The sequence below is a fragment of the Manduca sexta genome, chromosome 12, assembly GCF_014839805.1.
Source record: "Manduca sexta isolate Smith_Timp_Sample1 chromosome 12, JHU_Msex_v1.0, whole genome shotgun sequence".
NCBI lineage: Eukaryota > Metazoa > Arthropoda > Insecta > Lepidoptera > Sphingidae > Manduca > Manduca sexta.
In genome coordinates this window covers 8,259,675-8,281,532 of record NC_051126.1, presented here as the reverse complement: position 1 = coordinate 8,281,532, position 21,858 = coordinate 8,259,675, and the positions used below count along the sequence as shown (strand labels likewise).

At 31.6% G+C, this 21,858-nt stretch overlaps 1 protein-coding gene across 1 annotated transcript in view; it reads right to left on the bottom strand.

The window, feature by feature from the left end:
- LOC115441530 (probable chitinase 10) overlaps window positions 1–21,264 on the bottom strand; it is a 95,787-nt gene extending 74,523 nt beyond the window's left edge. Inside the window, exon 1 of the mRNA XM_030166350.2 lies at window positions 20,999–21,264. Within this exon, the coding sequence (XP_030022210.1) occupies window positions 20,999–21,001 (3 nt within the window). The 5' untranslated portion in view covers window positions 21,002–21,264. The remainder of the gene's footprint in view (window positions 1–20,998) is intronic.
- Window positions 21,265–21,858: the final 594 nt, after the last annotated feature.

The following is a 21,858-nucleotide window of genomic DNA, read 5'->3' as shown; positions in this document are numbered from 1 at the left end:
CCAACAGGGCGGCATAATTGTATCGACTGCCAAGGGGTGATTATCTCTCGTCTTAATTTAACCCCGTAGTAAATAATAATATCAGCCCTGTATTATATACTTGCCCACTGCTGAGCACGGGCCTCCTCTTCTACTGAGAGGGATTAGGCCTTAGTCCACCACGCTGGCCTAGTGCGGATTGGTAGACTTCACACACCTTCGAAATTAATATAGAGAACTTCTCAGATGGGCAGGTTTCCTCACGATGTTTCCCTTCACCGTTAAAGCGAACGATAAATTCACAAATAATACACACATGATTATTTAGAAAAGGCATAGGTGTGTGCCCTTGGGATTTGAACCTGGACATTCCTTGGCAGTCCGTTCCACACCCAACTAGGCTATCGTCGCTTATAGTAGTAAATAAATATTTTTTTTTACTTAGTTTAACGATAAAGATATAACACAGACGTTGTACAAATCATGCTGTGGCTCTCTATAGTGATATAGAGACTTGATGCGGAAGAGTATTCGCGCAGGTAAAGCCCCGGGCATCACCTAGTTTGACCATAAATCTAACAATAATAGTATTTTTCATTAAGTTCGTTTTGCAGTATTGACAATTGAAAAAAAGGTTAATAGTGGAAAGCAATAATTTACAAAAATCGAAAATATCGTATCCAAATTTATAAAGAAGAATAAACTCCGTTATTGTAATAAAATAGCGAAAGCAAAATTATTGTATGGTTCCAAATAATCTTTCGATCAACGAGACATTTTATAACTATGATATTTTGTTCAAAATCTTCTTTAACGATATTTTAGTTTAGTCTACAAAATAAGTTTTTGATATTACAGTTATAACAGTAACACAAAGTGAACTATTGTTGAAGAAAACAAATCAAGTAAAAGTTAATAGCTACAATAAAACGAAAGTTTTGAGATTTAGATAATACAGTTATGATTCAAAATAAAGTGCACAACGAAATAAATTAGTTTTTATACGTATTTTGTGAAGTGAAAGCAAAGCAAATGTATTAAAAGATTTTGAAGAAACAAAACAGTTTAAGTATGTATCAACTTATCCCTTTAAGTTATTCTTATATTGTATCATAAATATTATAACAGAGCGATAGCGTGTAGAATGGACCACAATAATATACGAAGTAGACATATTTAATGCTTATTTTTTATAGTAAATAGGAATATAACTAGTTTATATCACAACACGGGACGGAATACACATTGTAGAAAAGTGTGAGTAGGTACCAGTTGCGTCTCTGCCTACCCCTTCGGGGATAAAAGGCGTGAATTTGTGTGATTGTGTTTGTAGAACTAATAGATTAAAATAGACTACACGCGCGTGAGTTTCTGGATAAAAAAATATAAAAGAAGAAGAGAAGAAAAAATAAAACACAGGACCTTGTTATGACATTTTACAATTAGTTAGCTATTTATTCATAGGTATATTTTAATATATAAAATATTATATTCAATATCGTACTTATCATTAATATAATATATATAAGTGAAATTTTATAACCGAAGGCTTTTCCTGCATCGTAAATCGCATCAATTTTACGACGACGTCTCAAGCTCGTGTTTCAACGACCCCATTTTTATTTTCTCTCGTTTTTGCTTCAGAAAATTTTACAAAGTTATATGGGTGATATATGAAATATCAATCTACGTTTAGAGTATAAATCTATATTGCATTTTAGTTTATAGGTTGATTAGACTGTTAAGCATATAATAATGTCAACTTGTCTGTATTTTATTACATGAGGAAAATTAAATAGGTCATATGTTACTAAGAAAACTGGTAATAAAAATTCAAAAATTGGTAAATATATCTAAATGTAGTCTGTTTTTTGTTAAGAATTTTTTGTCCTTATCGAACGATGTCAGTCAACATATGAAAATTGGATTCCTTTTACACAATTTCCTTACTTAAACCTTGATAATTCGTCAAGATACTTCTAAATAAATACTAGATAGATACTGCTACCTCTACTTTATCTCGACAAGTTTCAATTCCAAGACAATGATTAGTATGCTTGTCCACATTTCCGTATTCAATAGTTTCATAACAACCGCAAATTAATTTCTGCATAATGTTAACAGGATTCGTGGTAACGGTATGGTCTTGGGGCAATTATTTCTTTACAAATAATGCTATGTAATGGCGGATATACAGTTTTCAATAAATAATCGCAATCTCAATCTTCAATCCAATCCCGACAGGAACCAATCAATATAACTCATGTAAGTATGTCAATTTTTTTTTGTTCTGATTGGTCCATTTTCGTTATAGATCGAAAAAACGATTCGGATCGTTTATTGAAAATTGCGGTTATTAAACGTATAAGGTCATGAGAAAGTTATGTAATATATAAAATCATAATACAAATCTTCAGTAATTTAAACATAAATGAAACAGTTTACTTTAATCAAATTTGAATATGTTATTTAGCGTACATTGAAGATAATCATAAAGAATCAAGATGCAAGCAAAGGCAATGATGAATTAATATGCTCATACATTATACAGACAAGATAGCATCTGCAACAATACTTAAATTAATATGAACATTATTTACAGAAAAAATAAGTGTTATTTCCTACATATATCAACAAATATAATATTACCTACTAAAGTATATGTAAACGACCACTACATTATCTTTCATCAAACATTACACCTAGCAACTAAATTATAATGTTCTCACAAAATAAAGTTGCATTGTTAGCGGGTGCTGTTTAACTTGACAAGGTTCAATAAAACTTGTCAGTTGTCATAAAAATACATTTTCTTTGTAAAATCACAGTGCTAACACACGTTCGGTGTCCTTACTGAGACTGGCCGACCTTGCCGTACACTAGCTTTCAACATACTGTGTTACTCAACTACGTCGAATAACCAATTTTATGTGATCTGTCCTGCCATATAAAAATAAAGCGAATACGTGTCTCCTCACATTGGTGGTAGAAGAACCTAAATGTTAACTATCGAAATATAAAGCAGAATTTGAAAATATAAATATAATTGGTTATTGTATCGGAATATGAAGTAATGGTTTTGATACTTTGGTGAATAAAAATATGATCAGAATCTATAATAATAAAATTGCTATCGTAATAATCTTTTTTTAATACAAAGAACACGTCTTAGATTAACCTAATAGGCTTCTTTTATTCTAGAAAAGTCCATAGTGATAGTTCACACTGATAAAGTCGCGAGCAAAAGAATGTATCAATATTTTAGAAAATGTTTTCTTCGTTATAAATATAATGGAATATAAATATTTCCGGCGTATATAAATAAACAATATTGAATAAACAAATATAAAAAAATAGACAAGAGTTCATCGTCCCAAATTATTAAGATGTAGTTTTTAGCTACATTTTTCCTAAAAACGGAGCAGATTTATCAGGATTAGCGTAAAAGTAGCAAATATGAGACCGGTTCTGTGTCCATCTATACCGGCCATTACCCTTTTACTTTTTTTGTACATTTCAAAGAATTTGTCCGTTACGTTAACTTTAAATTCACCACTCGACAAAACAATGAAATCACATGCACAAGAAATGTATATATTCTACAACGGAGCTCAAAAACAAAAAATCGCCATATTATAAACAAATTAACAAATATAACCGACCGTTTGACCCTAAGTTTCCTATATATAATTTGTTCTAGCAGTTTCGATATTATATAATAATATCAAATCTTTTTAATTTCAAATAGCAAAACGTAGCCAGATGTAGCTTGTCCTTCAAGCAGTGAAGGTACTTTCAAAATTAATTCTCTTATTTGGTTTATACTTCAGTCATCTTAGTAATCTAGTTCATAGGATTCCCAATTTGTACACACTTGATCATCTCAGTTTATAAATATATTTGCCCTCATACCTACTGCTAAAAATGCGAACAGTAAGTTATGCAAACTGCCATTTACAGAATTGCTATAAATAGTGAGCAATGCCAGCAAAATTGGGTGTAAATATAGTGTAATAAGTGTAGTAGCTTACTAACTCGGCTTTAATTGAATTTTCGCTTAACTAACTCCAGGCAACAGTCACCCGGTCGTGTTAAATTCGATTTATAATTTATTTTATTAAGCATTCTAGTTAAATCATCAATATTGTGAGTTTTGTCAAATAAATCTTTGGATTCATGTCTAGCATTATAGATGATCCTTCTAATTCCTTCTAATTGGTATCGTCGTATAAAAAATGGATATGGTAGAATTTATTCGTTCGTACAAAAAATGACCCGTCTGGAGCCAAACAAATCGACTCCTTGTTTTAAAACCTTGAAAGACTCAACAAAAAGAACGAAGACCGATTGCTAAATGGTGCATTCACTGACCGTCCAGAGTTGTATGGCTTCGAATATAAAGCATTATATTAAGACCATGGCCTTTTTAAACACAAAAGCCGGGCTTCTGAGACATATTTTGTAACATTGTGATTTTTACCGTAACCTCTTGACCGACGTGCGATTCAAAACATCTTCGATAGTAACGTTTTATTTTCGATAACAATAATGGTCAAACTACGTTTGTGCAGCCCCTAATTTTCTCTTTAATAATTCGGTGAGTGAATGGTACATTTCACCTTGATAAGTCACTTAATTTAAGTGGATAATTTTCGGCTGTAGTTAAATTTCCATATTCTTAAAACTATATTTGCCTGAGCCATAAATAATTACGTAATGAAATAACAGTGAATAATTTAAGCTGTAAGTGTAAAATGGGACCCCTCTTTATATCATGTTGGCGTTATAAATTGTCCGTAATCAAATTTCATACTGGACAATGGGGCAAGGGTTTCTGCAACTATTTGTACAATATAAACCAACCAACCAGCGACACATATGTGTATTGCTGCATTGTTATTGAATCAAGCGATTTATCATGGTAGTATCATTAGATAAGACTCAAATTCCAATAATATTTATCCATAATGTATTAGTATATACTACTTAATATTAAATGCGAAAAATTTGTAATGGTATTTGAATGTTCTAAGTACATGCAAAATCCCTGAATATGATTGGATGAAATTTCTCATACCTAATGATACATTATCAAGAGTTAACACAATATAGGCTACATTTTATTCCGAAAACTTGCACATTGACACATTTATTTAGGAAAGCAGCTAATTAATAATCCTTAGCAAGTACAGAAGTGAGGCGTACACCAACGCAACTTTCGCGCCAGTCTTGCATATGCCCCGCACGTCACTTTCACACAGTTCATAGAGGTTAAATTATGTACGATCAATGTTACTTCACGAATGACTAGTGGTATGTCTCTCATATACGAGATTTTAGCTTTTTAATACAGTAATGAATAGATTGTCTAGTACGCTCATCCTTGTTGATGTCTCATCCTCTCCCAATGACCGTCTTGGGCCGAGGTTCGTAACCTGTTAGTCGGTTGCCCTCAGCATGGTCGCTTAGATTTCAAAGTTTGCGAGCGCCTAAATTGCTCACCCAAAAACCCAGTGTGTTTGTATAATTCGACCCTTGTCAGGCTACCAAACGTAAAGTCAGGCTAAAAGAAACCTGTGAAGGTACGATCGCAAGCACGATTGTGTTCCTGTTTGAGGGACTATGTAGACAGTACTTACAAGATTGGACAATAAATTAATACCTGACAGCCGCTTTATGAATATACCAGTATAACGGAATTGTAGAATAAAAGATAATTGGAAGGAAATGTCTTGTATCTCTTTATTTCTTTACCAAGTTAACGAAATTAAATGCCAATTGAGAAGTAGGTCCGAGCAGTAATTTAACATTAAGGTGGTAGCTCAAGGTCCATTTTCATACATTTTGTTTCGGCTTTAATCTGGGTAACTAAACAAGTATTGGCAAGTAAAGAATTTAAATTCACGTCTAGTTGAAAGAAAAATGTAAAAATAATTAATAATCATGAATATTTCGGCCTTTAAAATTTAATATGACGAAATTTTAAAGGCAGAAATATCCATGATTATTAATTATTTTTACATTTTTCTTTCAACTGCGAGAACTAATCACTAACTAGACGTGAATTTAAATTCTTTACTTGCCAATACTTGTTTAGTTACCCAGATTAAAGCCGAAACAAAATGTATGAAAATGGACCTTGAGCTACCACCTTAACTCAGAGGCAGTTGATAATAATGCTAATTATTATAATGCATATATTTATTTAATTCAACTTACTAGATAAGTTATAAAATAATAACCATTTTATTCGTTTATTTTTATTCCAGTTTAATTTGGTCCCTAAAATGTATAGTTATTTTATGCAAATTTATAATAATTAAATATCTTGAGACCAAAATCTGTGATTACAAATTTATACTAATATGTAAAGCTGAAGAATTTGTTTGTTTGAATGAGCAAATCTCAGTAAATACTAAATCGATTATGATTTTTTTTCACCAATAGGAAGCTACATTACCCTTCAGTGCTATAGGCTAGATTTTATCCATTAATATTTTTTTCACGCGGCTGAAGTCGCAGGCTAAAGCTAGTGTAATATAGACATAGTATTGTTATTGATCAACAAAGAACTAGTTGTTAACTTATGAACGTCGCGACAAATTTATTATTTACGATATATTGTATCTAATAATATAAACAGCTGATTATTTTTTGTTTGTTTAAACGTGCTTATGTCTACAATTAGTGACTATTTATCTTGGAAACGGAACTAAACACGAGTGGATCTGTACGCAAAAGCTAGTAAAATACAAAACATTGCATAATGTCAACATGACGTCTTGTTCAACAGAGTATCACAGGGGCGTATAAGGAAGGAGTGGCAGAGCGTGGCTCGCTGTCTCTTTTACGAAACCGACGATTGTCACCTAATGCATAACTCTGTTAGGTTGCAGTTTATATCATGTGCCGTCCAAATTATCCATTTACTGCTTTCTAAATTGTGCTAGTTATATATAAGGACATTTTGACATTTCGTTACTAATTAAAACCACAGACATGTCGTCTATAAAATAACCCCCTTATTCATAAACGTTTTTTATCTAAGGACGGAGTAAAGTTGTGATAACAAGCCTGTTTCTCAGTGCCCAACGGCACTGGGAATCAGACATAGGGCCGTTGTGATTGGTTATTATTGTTGTATTTCAATATTAGCCAATCACAACGGCCCTACGTCTACGCACTGCGAAGACTGCCATGCCGTCAGCACTGAGAAACAGACTTGTTATCACAGCCTTACTCGATCGTTCGATAAAAAACGTCTATGAATAAGGGGGTAAGTCTTTACAGTAAGTTACTAGAACCATAAAAAAATGTCAATTATTAAATTTGAATTTGGTTAATTAAATTTTACGCGCCCTCATGCCACTGCTAATACTCTAATAATTCGTCGCAGCGACAGCGCTTTGTCAGAAATATACTCAAACACATATTGGCACTAAACTACAATGATCAAAAGACCAGAAAATTACAACTTATAGGATATTTGGTCAAAATATGGGTTTTTCGTGAATGATTTTTGGCACAATTTTAGGAGAGGCACGGCCGGGTTGTTTCATTTATTAACGCAATATCAAAGTGATCCTGTATATCAGTTTTCATGGAACGAGCGGCACGGACTTAGTCGCGATTTTAAAGTTTTTGAAATTACTATTCCCTAGGTTTGGTCAGTATTTTAACCCAATTATTAAAAGATAACGTTCTTCCACATTGGTAATGGTGTATCCGGCTATACTGCTTACTATCGTTAGTATTGGAATAATGTAAAATGTAGCGCATGTAACTAGACAATGTATGTAAGGCATGTAATTGATTATTGAAACCATATGAAACGTAAATTACATTGATGAAACAGTTACAAGTCTATTGTTGCGTATCGTAGTAAATCTACTGCAGATTAAACGTAATAAACAAAATTGTCTCATTAAGTCGTTCACAACGGTTCGCAATAACCTACTTTTCCACAACAAATTATCTACTTTAATTTCTTTATGTTCAAATTATGTCAAAAGTGCGGAAACCGCAAAACATTCCCACTGAGTGCCTAAAGACTTGACGTAATAATTGGCAAATGCCTAAAATTAATCGTTAACAAAAACAACTTTTGTTACTGCATAATACAATCACGTTTTGGTTTCAACTAACGCAGTTTGTTATGCAACAGGTTGCAATCCATTCGTGTTATTATCAAATAATTTTTGTGGCAAAAAGTTATCTAATACCTATCGCAGTTAGTTTTTGTATCTCTTCATTCAACATCTATCACTTTGAGTATTAATCTTATGATTTTATTCGCTGTTAAACTATAAGTATTTTGTTTATAAGTACGTCTACCTTCCTATAAATAATTGTATGTAACTATTATAAGCGTGAATTTCACGCATTCACTTATTCTTTCGCAACGTCTTTTTTTATATCTTACATTTTAGCAGACAATTAATCATGACCCCATAACAACTCTTATATAATACAATTACATTCAAATCTCTGTAATTAAAACCACATAATATAATCATGTATTTTCGAAATTATACCTATTTATTACCACCTTCAGTTTTATTGTTTTTATTGGGTAATTAGTGGCTTACCACTCTGCGAGATTTCAGCAAAGAATACTATTTCTAACTAAGCTCAAATAATACGTGACTCAATCGTATCGTCACAGGAGGAAAAAATAACGGTTGTATTGGTATGTAAAGTAAATGCTGCCCACAACGTGACTAGCCTACTTTTATATTGCAAAAACCTGAGATAAAGTGTATCGGTCGATAATGCGACATCGCATCGAAGGAACTGCGAGAAATCCGCTTAAAATAAGCGAGCATCGGCGTCATTAGCCAATTCAATTTTGCTGGTTTAGATGCTTCTCGAAACATATTAGTAATCGAAGTGTTGCCATCATACATGGAAGCTTCGGATTTGGTATAAAATGTAGACATATAACTTCAGAGGATTAGCTAGTATATCATCATCATGCTGTATAATTAAGACAAAATTTTATGTTATGACATTTAAATCTCATCGCAAATCTCATTAGCATGTAAACATTCGTCTTTGGTATTAATATAAACGTTAAATTCAACTCTAATAACAAATTAATAAGCAGCTTTATTAATTCGGTACTATATTCTTTATAAAATTTTGAAACTAACAGAAAATGTGTAGTTGTAATCGATGGACAAGAAACCCAAAATTTACTACATAGTTTCTTTATACATAATAGGTAAGCACTAGGAAAAAATTTTGGAAATTAATTACCTAAGGGATTATTCAAGGCAAATAACATTTTTTCCTCAGAAATTATTGTAATAAATAATATATTCAGATGAAGAGTAAGCTTTGAAGCAAACGAAACATAAGCCCTGATTACCTTCAGACAAAAAGAACAAAATTGTTTTTTAATATTTAACGTTCTTTATCATAACTCGTTTTAAACAAGATCCAAGCCAACAACTGATTCTGGATTATTATTCTCAAGACCTCCGAGTTTGATGACTCAGGAAGGACCGAGTCGAAATTTTAAAATTATGACATTAGGATATTGTCATGTTTCCGGTTTCTGGTGTTTTTATAATAAGAATCTTTGTCGTGAGATACTTTGGGGCCTACGTTTATTGTTTCTTATCAAAGCAAGAAATTTAGGGAAAAGTCGCAGATTATAAGGTTACATTTTATGTGGCTTTAATAGAATATTAGATAAGAAGTAATTCTGAACATACCTCTGTTAATAATAAGATTCTTTTTTAGAATTCCTTAACAAATATTTGGTACTAGGATTGATATAAATTGCTATGTGTCATAAGCAAATAATTATTATTCGCATTGCATACTACAAGATGATGCTAGAGCTTAGAATGATTACTGATTCATGGTCTAGAATCTTAGACTTTAATCAGCTTTAAGAATTTCAACATTTACATATTATTTTCTGCTTTAGGTAAACATATATACAATCGGATATCATGTTCTCTGAGCATGCCATTTCCAGTTTCCAATCAAGCCTCATCAACGGTTTCATTAAGTTTATTAATATAAACGTACTTCTTTTAGCAAACGCATATATTCCACCAACTGGAAGCAACAATGGATTCTGTTCAATATTTATAAGTATATGTAGGTACCCATTATAGGTAAGTAAGAAGCATAAAAACAAATGTTTAGATCTGTGCTGACATTAACCCATTTCATCTAAACAGATAGGTCCAACGAATCTAAAAGTTGTAACATAAAATAAATTTGGGTTCGACGGCCTAAGACACTTTCTGAGAGCGAGATTGTATCCAAATTTGTTACGAACGAAGGGTAAGAAAATAAATGCTATTGTCATGTCACCGACTACACTAAATTATCATGTATAAGATATAAACATTTATCGTATTTTATCGAATCTTGTATGTTTTTTATACGTATAACGCAATTCAGATACACTACCGTTTCGAACTTTAACCTTATCTATTTAAAGCGCATAATCATATAAACAAATTGTTTTATTTTCCACTATGACACATAATATGTTAAATGTCACGGCGTTCATGTTTCAAAACATATGTTCAGGATTGATTTTTATCACATTTATAATCACGTGCGGTTTTAACTTCGTTTGTTTCTACATTTCATTGAAAATAAAACAAAGAAATGTTAACTATTTGATCTAAACATTGCTTAATGTCAATTTAAAGGGATTGTTTATAAATTAAGTATATAATTTTACAACTAGGTTACATAACTTAAGTATATAATTTTATTTTAATGGCATCGGGTATTGATAATACTTAATCGATTTCTGAAAATAAATTATTTTTCTAGTTGATCAACGAAGGAAGCTAGGCTAAAAATGACCTTAGCGTCCCTAAATTTAGGTCAAAGACAGCACCGGAGCGACAGTCTGCAAACTAACGAGCAAACTGTTTCGACACATACATTCCCATTGACTTACGAAATATGTCCCCACATAAACTTGACAAGATTCGATACCGTACAACCTATAGGCGCATGCGTACTATTGGTAGTTACAATTGGTAATACTGCGGATATGCATTCAAACGGCTGAATTGACACATTATTTTGAATATAGAACACCTACAAATATTCTTAGTTCAAATCATGTATGTTTTATGCTATTATAAACTAAACTTTACCTTTTAAATTTCAATGAATTTAATTTTACCTCATGATATAATGAATTTCCTAAATAATCATTCATAACTTTACAATATATTTAATTATTTTCGAAACTAAAACCATATTTAGTTGTACCGATATGCCACAATTGAATTAAAATATGAAAATTGAAATGTAAAGCCCGCGAACACCAAACGGAAATTATTTCCATTCGAGGTGATTGGAACTACTGTTAGCTTAATACAACCAGATGAACCGAGTGAACCTTTTAATAGACTGCGGTGGTTGGGGAATATGTTATTATTTAGTATATTTCCACGCAAAACTCTGTAAATGTAAAGGGGCTATTTTGGTCTGGGCTACTACTTTACAATTAAATAAGATTTTTAACCGATTTCAAAAAAGAAGGTAGTTAATTCGACGTGTATTTATTTTAATGTTATCTCAGTACTTGATCATTTCTGAACCGATTTGGAAAATTATTTTTTATTTGAAAAAATATACCTCCAAGTTGGTCCCTTGGTTTGCTTTCAAAATAGCTTTAGTAAGTAGTTTTCTTTTTATATAATTATCAAACTTTATTTAAACCAAGTGATTTTATACTCAGCAAAATCTTTAAGATGTGTGAGCTCTGTACAAAAATACAAAGTACTTACTCTTTGAGTATGTATACATATAATACAATCAGGTTTCGCAATAAACAGATTCTAGAAAATAAATTGTGCACAATATGATTACTATGCCCCGCATGACATACTTAGAGCTTTCAAATGATGTTGTTTGAATATTTTATTTGTCGGTGTCTGGCATTACAGGTCCATGTAGAGATATGTCAAGATGTCTGAATGTTACGTTTGCTTTACAACGCGAATGCCATTGCTTATGAAATTTCGTTTGATGCAGTAGCTGTTTTATTATGGACTAGTTTTTGCTCCCGGGTCGCGAGAAAATGTTTTTCCGGGATAAAAAAATAATATCAGCCCTGTATTGAATACTGTCCCACAGTTGGGCTCGGGCCTCCTCTTCCACAGCCAGGAATTAGGCTTAGTCCGCCACGCTGGGCAAGTGCGGATTGGTAGACTTGAATCCCTTAAAATTCCTATACAGGACGTATGCAGGTTTCCTCACGATGTTTTATTCAACGTTAATGGAAACTATAATTTACAAAGAATACGCGCTTGGGATTTGAACCTGCGGACATTCGTCTTGGCTGTCAGTTTCCCACCCAACTATCTATCGCCACCCACCAAGCTATCGCCACTTAATTTCATTATATAATATGAATTCCTTTCTTCTTCCTTAGTTCTATAATTAATTCTCTGTTAGAGTTATTTCAACCATATTATTTATTTTTATCCTACAGCCATATTTACCATCACACATGATATAAAATGTTACAGATTTTGTATAATAAACCAGTATAAATTAATATCATATTTTTCCAAAAGATTACATCTATTTCACCTTTTGTTTGAGCTTTCAGGTTCGTACCGAATGGAAACTGGCTGCGTTCAATTAACATTCATTCATTCGTTCGCTCAACCATTCATTCGTGTCATTTCATTTGCGAAACGTCAAAAACGACCTATTAGCATGAAAGCCGAATACGGTTTTATCAGATTTTCTGCCCTCGTACACCCAATCAATTGATTTGATTACTAACATCAACGTACTACGTATAAGCGTTTTATTTAATAAATAAATTGGATAGACGTAGCGTCACAAAAAATGTGTCATTGTCTCAAGATGAAGGCATAACTTCAGCTAGCACTCAAGAGCGTATATAATAAAGATTTATTGTTAGGTTCAATTTTGTTTGTCTATTACATCATGTGGTATTAGTTATGTAATTCGGAGTCTGATTTTCCTTAACATTATGACCGCATGTTTAATTTTATTAAATAACTTCATACCTTTGTTTTGGAGACTCGCATTTAAATGTAACTGCATTTATTTGATTGTGTGCATTTACACTATATTGCCACTTGTTAATAGCCCTTTTTTTCTATTTAGTTAAGTAGATTTTTATAATAACGTATTCTAGGCTAAGTCACTAATGCTAGTGACTACGCCTACAAATTATTTCATAGAAAGAAAGTTGTTTTGCTATCGGTACCGCCTAATAATACGTATCGCTCAGTACTACGCTCCAACAGTCTCTGACGAACCGTGAACACACGTTAGCAGTGAAAAGATCCCGTCACTAGCAACACAACGTTTAGGTTTAGCCTCTTTATTTGGAATATTTTTATTATTTGTGCACCTAATACTTTATTCTTTCTTAGCTAGATATTTTAGCCATTTTAATTAGAGTTTGAGGTAAATTATTGTTATAATCTAATAAATCATCAACCGAACCTACCCAAGACATTACATGAGCGATGTTTTTCAACCTTTCCAATTTGCAAATAGAAAAATTAACACTGCAAATCGTATATTTTTGTCACAGAATTGAAAATTTCACCAAAGAATTGACATAGATGTTGTAAATAGCCTCCGCAATTCCGTGAAACCACGATTATCTCGCCTTTAGGAATTAGCAGGTCTTAAGAAACCTATAATAGAGCGAGCCCGTCCTATTTGCTCCCTTTCACCACCGAGGTCCTTACCGTCAAAATTTCGTCACACAATCGTTTACGTAACGCGCACATAACCAACGGTGCTAGTGCGTTGCCCAAGCAGTTGCACGAGTCTCGGTGTACCCGATACAGCTGGCATGTTAGCACTTTTTAATTATGTCCAATGACAGTTTGTTGATATTTAACATTCTTCTGACAAATAGTAAGTTCGTGCAAATGCGGTAGTTCCGAATGACTGGATTTCTTAAGTCTAATGCGTTAACAGAATATTAAATATCCCTTTTCATCATTCTCTCTTATTCCATCCAATGGTTGTCTGTAAGAGATTGCTTCGAGTCAATTGTACCTCCTTTCAGCCTTTGTTTTAATATTAAACACAGTGTTTTGTTTATGGTGTCAAATAAAACTATGAAATAAATAAATATTATCTTTCAAATTTAACACTTTTAATAATTTCAGTTTCATTATAATAAATGACGTAATTGATTTAACGAGTTGAAAATATTAAAATTCATTTTCCGTTATGTAACTTAGACTACATTTTAACATACTAAATATATTCGAAATAGAAGGCAAATAATTCCTATAGAAGGGAAATGGGGCCAGGATATCCGCAATAACTTATGTAATTTGTAACCGGTATTCATAATTAAAATTAAGGTAATACATTAGTAAATTGTATTTCTTCAACTTCAAGGAAAGCGAAACAACCAGCTTAATAAAACAAAAGTAACAATGGTTTACGCAAATAAGGTATAATTTTGGTTTCCATAGCAGTTATTTAACTTTGCCAGTTTAAGAACAAAGTTATAACGAATCCGAATAAGGCTATATAGACATTAACAAAAGCAAAATTTGAGTTAAAAATCAATACAAAACGTAACACCTACTTTTATAGAGCAAAGGTCACTAAGCATTAATATTTTAAAATAAGCTATAAGTCTACGCGGAATTCATAAAACAAGCAAGACCTTTCATAATCGGATTAGCAGGCTCATAAAGTTTTAATCGTCGCGATGCAGTGGTTGGTGTACCAGATAATCCAGTAACGGTATGATCGCCCGCGTAGCACCCGACCATGGATAGTACTTGCAATATCAGGGCTTCCAATATCATTATTCAATGTTAAAGTTTCAAACAGCTGAGAAATTTGTTGTGAAATACTAAGGATGCATTGTATCTACTTGCAATATTGTAAATAGCTTCAAATATCATTATTCAAATAGTTTCTGCTCGCAGTTCGTTCCGCGTAAAAGTCCGTTTTAAAAATATAAGTCTATGATTTTATTAGATTTTATAGATATCAGGTTTTGATAAATATTGAAATTAAAACACGTAGGTACAAAATTCATATATTTAAAATGTCTTAAATGAAATGAAATGAAATGTCACAAAATCATTTTAGGATATTATATAGATATCAGGCTTCGATAAATATTGCAAATAAAACACACAGTAGGTAAAAAAATCAAATATTTAAAAAGTGTTAAATAATATTACTATTCTATATAAATGCATCTTGAGTTAGTATATTTTAACTCACACATTCATATGAAATATCAGTATTAGGGCTGTGTACAAAACTATAGGAACGAGGTCGAGTAAACACTCATCCCTAAGCTGATAGGCTAACGGGATAAGTAGATACTTCAATCAATGTAACCACGGACCGTTCTTCGCATGAACCCGGTTATTACAGTTGCACCACTAACGGTAATGTCGGGATCAGATGTCTCACGACCTGACCTGGTGGAAATGTCGGTGTAATCACTTTAGAATGTAGAAGGTGCTCATCACGAAACAAAGTGAAGCGATTATTGAGTACTCTTGAGATATTTTCTTAGATAGTGTTTGGTTCATTTATGGTTCCATCATATGAATAAAGTTGTATATATAGATAGATAATTCTTTATTGAACACCACATAAGTAAAAGAAAAAAACTTATATACAAATTAACTATAGCTAGTGCAACAATAGGCGGTCTTATTGCTAAGAGCGATCTCTTCTAGTCAACCGTGGGGTAAAATTATTTCTACAGAGAAGTTGGAGTGTGGGTTTATTTATATATAACTAACTTTATATGTGTATTTAACTTTTGAAATAAAACCGTATATAAGAACATTTTTTATCAGTATAAAATTGTATGTATGGGTGTGCTTAGGTTTATGAAATGAATAATTATTGGAACTAATTTTCAAAATTTAATGTCTCTGATTTTTTTTTGCAATAGAAAGTCTAATAAAAATTACATGTCCTACTGATTTTTCAAACATAAAATGAGATTTATTTGAATTGAACACACGAAGAAATAAGTTTTCATCTTAGAATAATCTCTGAAATGCAAATTTATAGAATATTTTAAATTGATTTCTATATCGACAAACGATTGTTATAAAAAAATGAGTAGATATTAATACAATTTGTTTTTTTTTGACAAAATATATAATATAATACAAAAAATATTTATTGCACCTACAAGATAATAAATAAATATAAGGACACAAACCAACATAAACAACCAAAAGATGTTACTTACTTATTTTACAGTAATCATCTGCTCTAGGCCCGATACAAAACGAATCCAATGGTAACGATCGAATTGTATAATTTGATCATGTCTTTCCTAATCCCCAGACAGATTGCACCGCGCTAAACAAAGAAAGTTCGGTCTTGAACTAGTTCTTGCCTTGAATATTCATGATTCGTTACGCAAAGCGATTTTTAATGTCTACTTTGGCAATTATAATAACTTTACAAACAACTTAACAAAGGGTAATTCGAAAGTAAAATTCTTTAACGCACAAACGGGAACTTATTAAGAAAGTTGTGAACAATGCTAAGCGAGAGGAATTAGCTATTTCTCCCGTACTAAAATAAACTTTGTAGTCCCTTTAGGCGGCGTGCAGACGCTTTCAAATTATTGTTAAGAAACACTACACTATACGAAATTTGAGTCTCTTTAGCAACTGTCAACAGTGTACTTTTTCAAGGCAACAAGCTGGAAACGTCCGCGCGGTGCCTTAATGTTCCCGTATCTAAATGTAACTAAATAAGTCTTGTTAAATAAGTTCTTATGAGGCACGCAATATTCCCTTGTAATTTATGACTTCATATTATGGTCCAAGGGTACCAATAGCGCCTAACTCTTATAAATAATGACTGGGCCTACAACGCAATAACATATTTTCGCAAATAACTAAGATAGAGCTATGACCTTTGACAAACTAGCGGCCACGACTAGCAATATTAGTAATAATAAAGTGAAGGAAGTAATTTATAGCTTTTAAAGGCAGAGTTAAGTTCTGAATTTTTTAAAGGTTAATAATAATTTTTGAGTTTTAATAAATTTGGAGCTAAAGCCTGTTAATAGTAGAATCTGTTAATGACTGTACTGTTAAAAGTTTTTTAATTTTATGTATCAGTTTGAAGTCGAACGATTTTTGTTTCTTTTTGGTCGAATTCTTTAGATAATACTGACTGCACATTATTATATAGCCTAATCAAATAATTATAGATATCGAAAATATTTTGCAACGCTAGCTAAAATTCCACTACATTATTAAGTTCTATTTAGTACTGCAGGGCGCTCGAAATCTTGAGACATTAGATTCAGTCAATCACAAAAGTAATTAAACAAATTCTAAATTTCAAATTGCACTTAAACTTTTGTGTCATTATTTCAATCGTTTTTTCTTTACTTAAATAGACTTTAAAGGGCTTACTTACTTTATTTTAAATAAAGAAAACTAAATATTTTGATTGAAGTTAATGTGTAAAAAAGTTTTTAATTTGTTCAGCTACAATAGCTAATATGCTAAAATACGTTTTTTAATAACTAGTTCTGTTTGTAAGCAAATTTTTATATTTCGACCGCTATCGACTCTCCAATACAAGAGACCTACAACTTGCTTAAAATAAATTGAGGTAAGATCTTATTATTGATATTCAAGAAGGCATTTAGAACACATTTGTTATAATGGCGAAACAATAATGCCAATATAGTAAAAATAAAATATGTTGAAAGCAAACAAGATGCACACGCTTATTTGGGACATGTGAACAGCCGATTTCGAAACTATTACTTCGTATTTGCAAACAAATTTACATAATTTTATTGTTACAAGTATTTATTCTGGCTTTAGTGACCCGCGTTTTGTGTTTTCATCTACTAATTGGTACGAGATACCGATTAATAATTCAAATACACCATTAAATTTTTACATTTCTTTACACATGAAAAAATATATTTTGATTTATCAATAACATGTCTAATCTTTGTGGCTTCGTTGACTAATTAATACGAGACACCGATTAATAATTCAAATACACCATGAAAATTTTACATTTATTGATACAGGAGAAAAATATATATTTATCATTTATCAATAACATCATCGTGTCTAATCTTAAAACGTCTTTGTTTGGAGTAAAAATCACTAACGGAATCCTATAATTAAAATTTGGAAGTATTGTCACTCGAATTTTAAAGGACTATGATTTTATTCAACTATAATATGAATAATCACGTCATTATTTACGAAAACATAAAAAACCTAACAAATAATAATAACTAAAAGTGTATACAAAACCTTCGTGATAGAGTCCTGTTTGCAACTGCAAACTCTCCATGTACTAAAATGTACGCCTAGTTTTCCTTAACTGCAATGTTTTTCGCGTACGACTAAACTCGATGTATCTCACACCGATATAATAAAATATGTAAACTGAACCTCAGCATTAATTATAACGTGATTTAACTCTATGGAAATTAATTAACCCCAAAACAAAACCTGAAAGTAAATTTATATATAATTAATTTCTCGAACGATTTATAACCGTTTGGAATTGGGTCTCTGCCAGTAAAAATGTGCAGGTTTTTAAAATTACACGATGCTTTACCCGCTTAAGCATAAAAATGTCGTATTTTAAAATGGAAAACGCCTTGTGGATAACTATCTCTGCATATTCGTTTAAAATGTTACGAAATTTTGTTATAACATAGAAAAATACATTTTTAGAGTCGCTTATATTGGACCGAAATATTTTTAATGAAAAACTAACACTGGCTGTGTTCATAGTGAAAACTGAGTTACAATTTAAATTATGTATAATATTATAAATTAAATAAGTATAGTTAGGGGGCTATTCCGTCTACGGGGGCATATCCGTCTTTTTGGAATTACTGGCATTCTAATCCAAAGACAGCTGTTGGTAAAATAGTAAATAAATATGCTGTTTACCCTACCAAAACTGTGCTTCAAATAGAATCTTCGTAATTGCTGAAAGACTGATTTGCCCGTAGACGGAATTGGGCCCCCCACTATATTTTATGTATGTATCACAGTTCTGAAGAAGGAAGAAGCAGAAGTATTTATAACTAGAAGTACCTATACTAACTGTTTGACATGGGGTAACATCCAATGCCGGAACAATGGGTTTGAAGTAGCAAAACTTGTAGACATGGATTGCTTGATCTGCCGTACGAAATAAAAAAGACGAGAGATTGAGAAGGTTTTCATTTTTAAAGAAATTGTTGTTTCTTTGTTGTTTTAAAATGTATTAATGAATACTTGGAAATTAATTACCTTGTCTCAGCAGTTAAAAATGTAAAGGTTTCCGTCATACCCGTGGCACAACGAAATATTTAAATCGATAGAATTTGTTTATATTTTTATTAGAAGAATCGATAGAACTAGTTTTTATAAATTCGGTTTTAAGGCAACCTCCTTTTTAGTATGTTTCTAAAATATTGGCGACATTAATTCCGCTGACACTAAAAAATAGAAGTGTTTCTAGGTGACGTCGGAATAATATTTGCAAGTTTTTGTTTGTTTCTCGGTCGTAAAATCAATATTTAAATCATGTAAGGCATATTGTTTTACGATTCTACAACCATTTATATCAATATGTTAAGAAAAATTGAATGCAAATGCACTTCAAATACCTAAACAATTTTAAGGTGTTTCGAGTTTATTATTTACGTATTAAATGTCAAGAGTCATACAATAAAAACACGCCTCCAATACATTGCGGTACATAGGTAACATCTATAAATTAAGCCTAGGAATCTAACTACTGTTGATAACCCTAAAAATTAGAGCACATTCAAAGTACAGGAAGCTGATGTATGATTAATAGTGAAAGTAATTAGAAAAAAAAAATCTAAGAGACAAGCCGAACAGAATAAATAAATTTCTTTTTATAAACACATAAATCCCATATATTTGGTTAAAAAATATTTGAAATAAAATCCTTTTAAAATAAAGGGAAGTCGACTATGAGGGTAAATTTGACCAAAATTATAATATTCTTCCAAGCGCTTACTTCAAAATATGATTCGTCGATTACGAACAGTGTTTGAAGGAAGAAAGTGTCCAAGTTTCAAATGATATGTCGAAAAAAAACTAAATCACACATACAGCCGTGAGTACGTACGCAGTGCGAAACAGCCGATTTCTACGAGACGATTGTTCAACACTTTCACTCAGAGAAACTGTGGCTTTTTGTTCATTGTCGGGCGGCCGCGCCGCGTCGCAACGCAACGTTCACGGATTTCGAATATAGATCACAAGGATTTCCAATTACAAATTTATTTTGTTTATAATATATTTTTTAATCATCTATTTTATTTATGTGCCTACGCTAGTTTGTAAAATTATATTTATTTAACAAGCTTACATATATAATTTAATATATAATAATACTTTAAGTGATTAGATTCTGTTAAACTAAAAAATAATATTTAAATAGATATATTCATAGTAGTGATGAAAAATAAATGATACATAAATTCAGCCAGTAAGTATTAAACATAGAATTATTACATTAAGGGACGCAGAATAACTTTGAATCTTTTTGGTTTATGTACCTATCTATACAAAATTATAACCGAATCAAAATAAATAAATAAAATGACTTTGGTAGAAATACATACAATGTAGTAATATCCTAATTTTTATGCGAATTATATTTTATTCAATACAATTCAAATAAGAAAGAACTAAATTCATATAGGCAATAACTGTGAAATATGACCGAACTCCGTTATTAAAGTTCGAGAAATAAAACGCAAACCTTATACAAAATTATATTTAATATATTCAACATTGACTTTTATCTGCTTAAGGTCTAAAGTAGTGGCTGACACTGAGCATACGAACTTGATGTTTAAAATATTTATTTTGGTATGTGAACAACCTTTATTTTCGTCGGCACGGTTTTATTGCGCGGAATACTACCAGAATTGAAAAAAAAATAATCGGAATCGCAAACGGAAAAGAAGTTTTTTGATTTATTATTTTTTACATCAGTAACTTACCATTTTCCCGGATTTTCACTAAAATATTCCACTTGAAAACGAAAAAAAATCTTGCGCACCACAAAACACAGTACTGCACAAGTACAGTCGATCACAAAAGTCGCACGTTAGTTTTAAAAAGGCACAAATCGTCGATCACTATAAACTAATCGATATTTTTTATGTATATATTAATCGAATATTGAATTGTGACGGTCCTGTCGTCTGTCCAGGTTGAAAGACAGTCGTGGACTGAGCGACCGAAAGTCGGTGCGTTTCGCCGTTGTTAACGATTCAGTGTGTGCGCGTGAGTCAATATGCGGACCTAACTGTCTTGACGCTTGGACGTGAATTTTGATTGAGTTTAAAAAACGAGAGTGCTTTTATTATGGTTTTATGTTTTGTAGTCATAAAAGGTCTTATGGGCTAAATGTTACAGCTAAATAGAAAATTTCAAAAATAAAAAAACGGTTTAAAATAATAAAACTTTCCAATAATAGTATTCTTGACCATCTCCTTACCAAAATCCATTTTTTTTTTACTAAACATTACTGTCGTACATTGAATAAATTGTAGTTATGTATTTAAAAATAATATTTTTATTTTCACCCCTTTCTTATTGATATTATTACTTTGGAGTGAAAAAGTTAATGCATTCATTGATTGGTGTCATTAATATACAATAATCAATTTACTACTACCTACCTCAGTAAATATTTTATTACGGATTTTCCAAATGTCCCACTATGGGAAAGTACTAATCAAGGTAAAGAATAATACCAACCCAGGAACTACGTAATTTTACCCTGCCACTTACCGTCCCCATAATTGCTTAAGCGACCCTTCAACCATTTATTTATTCATCAGAAGGTTTTTACCCA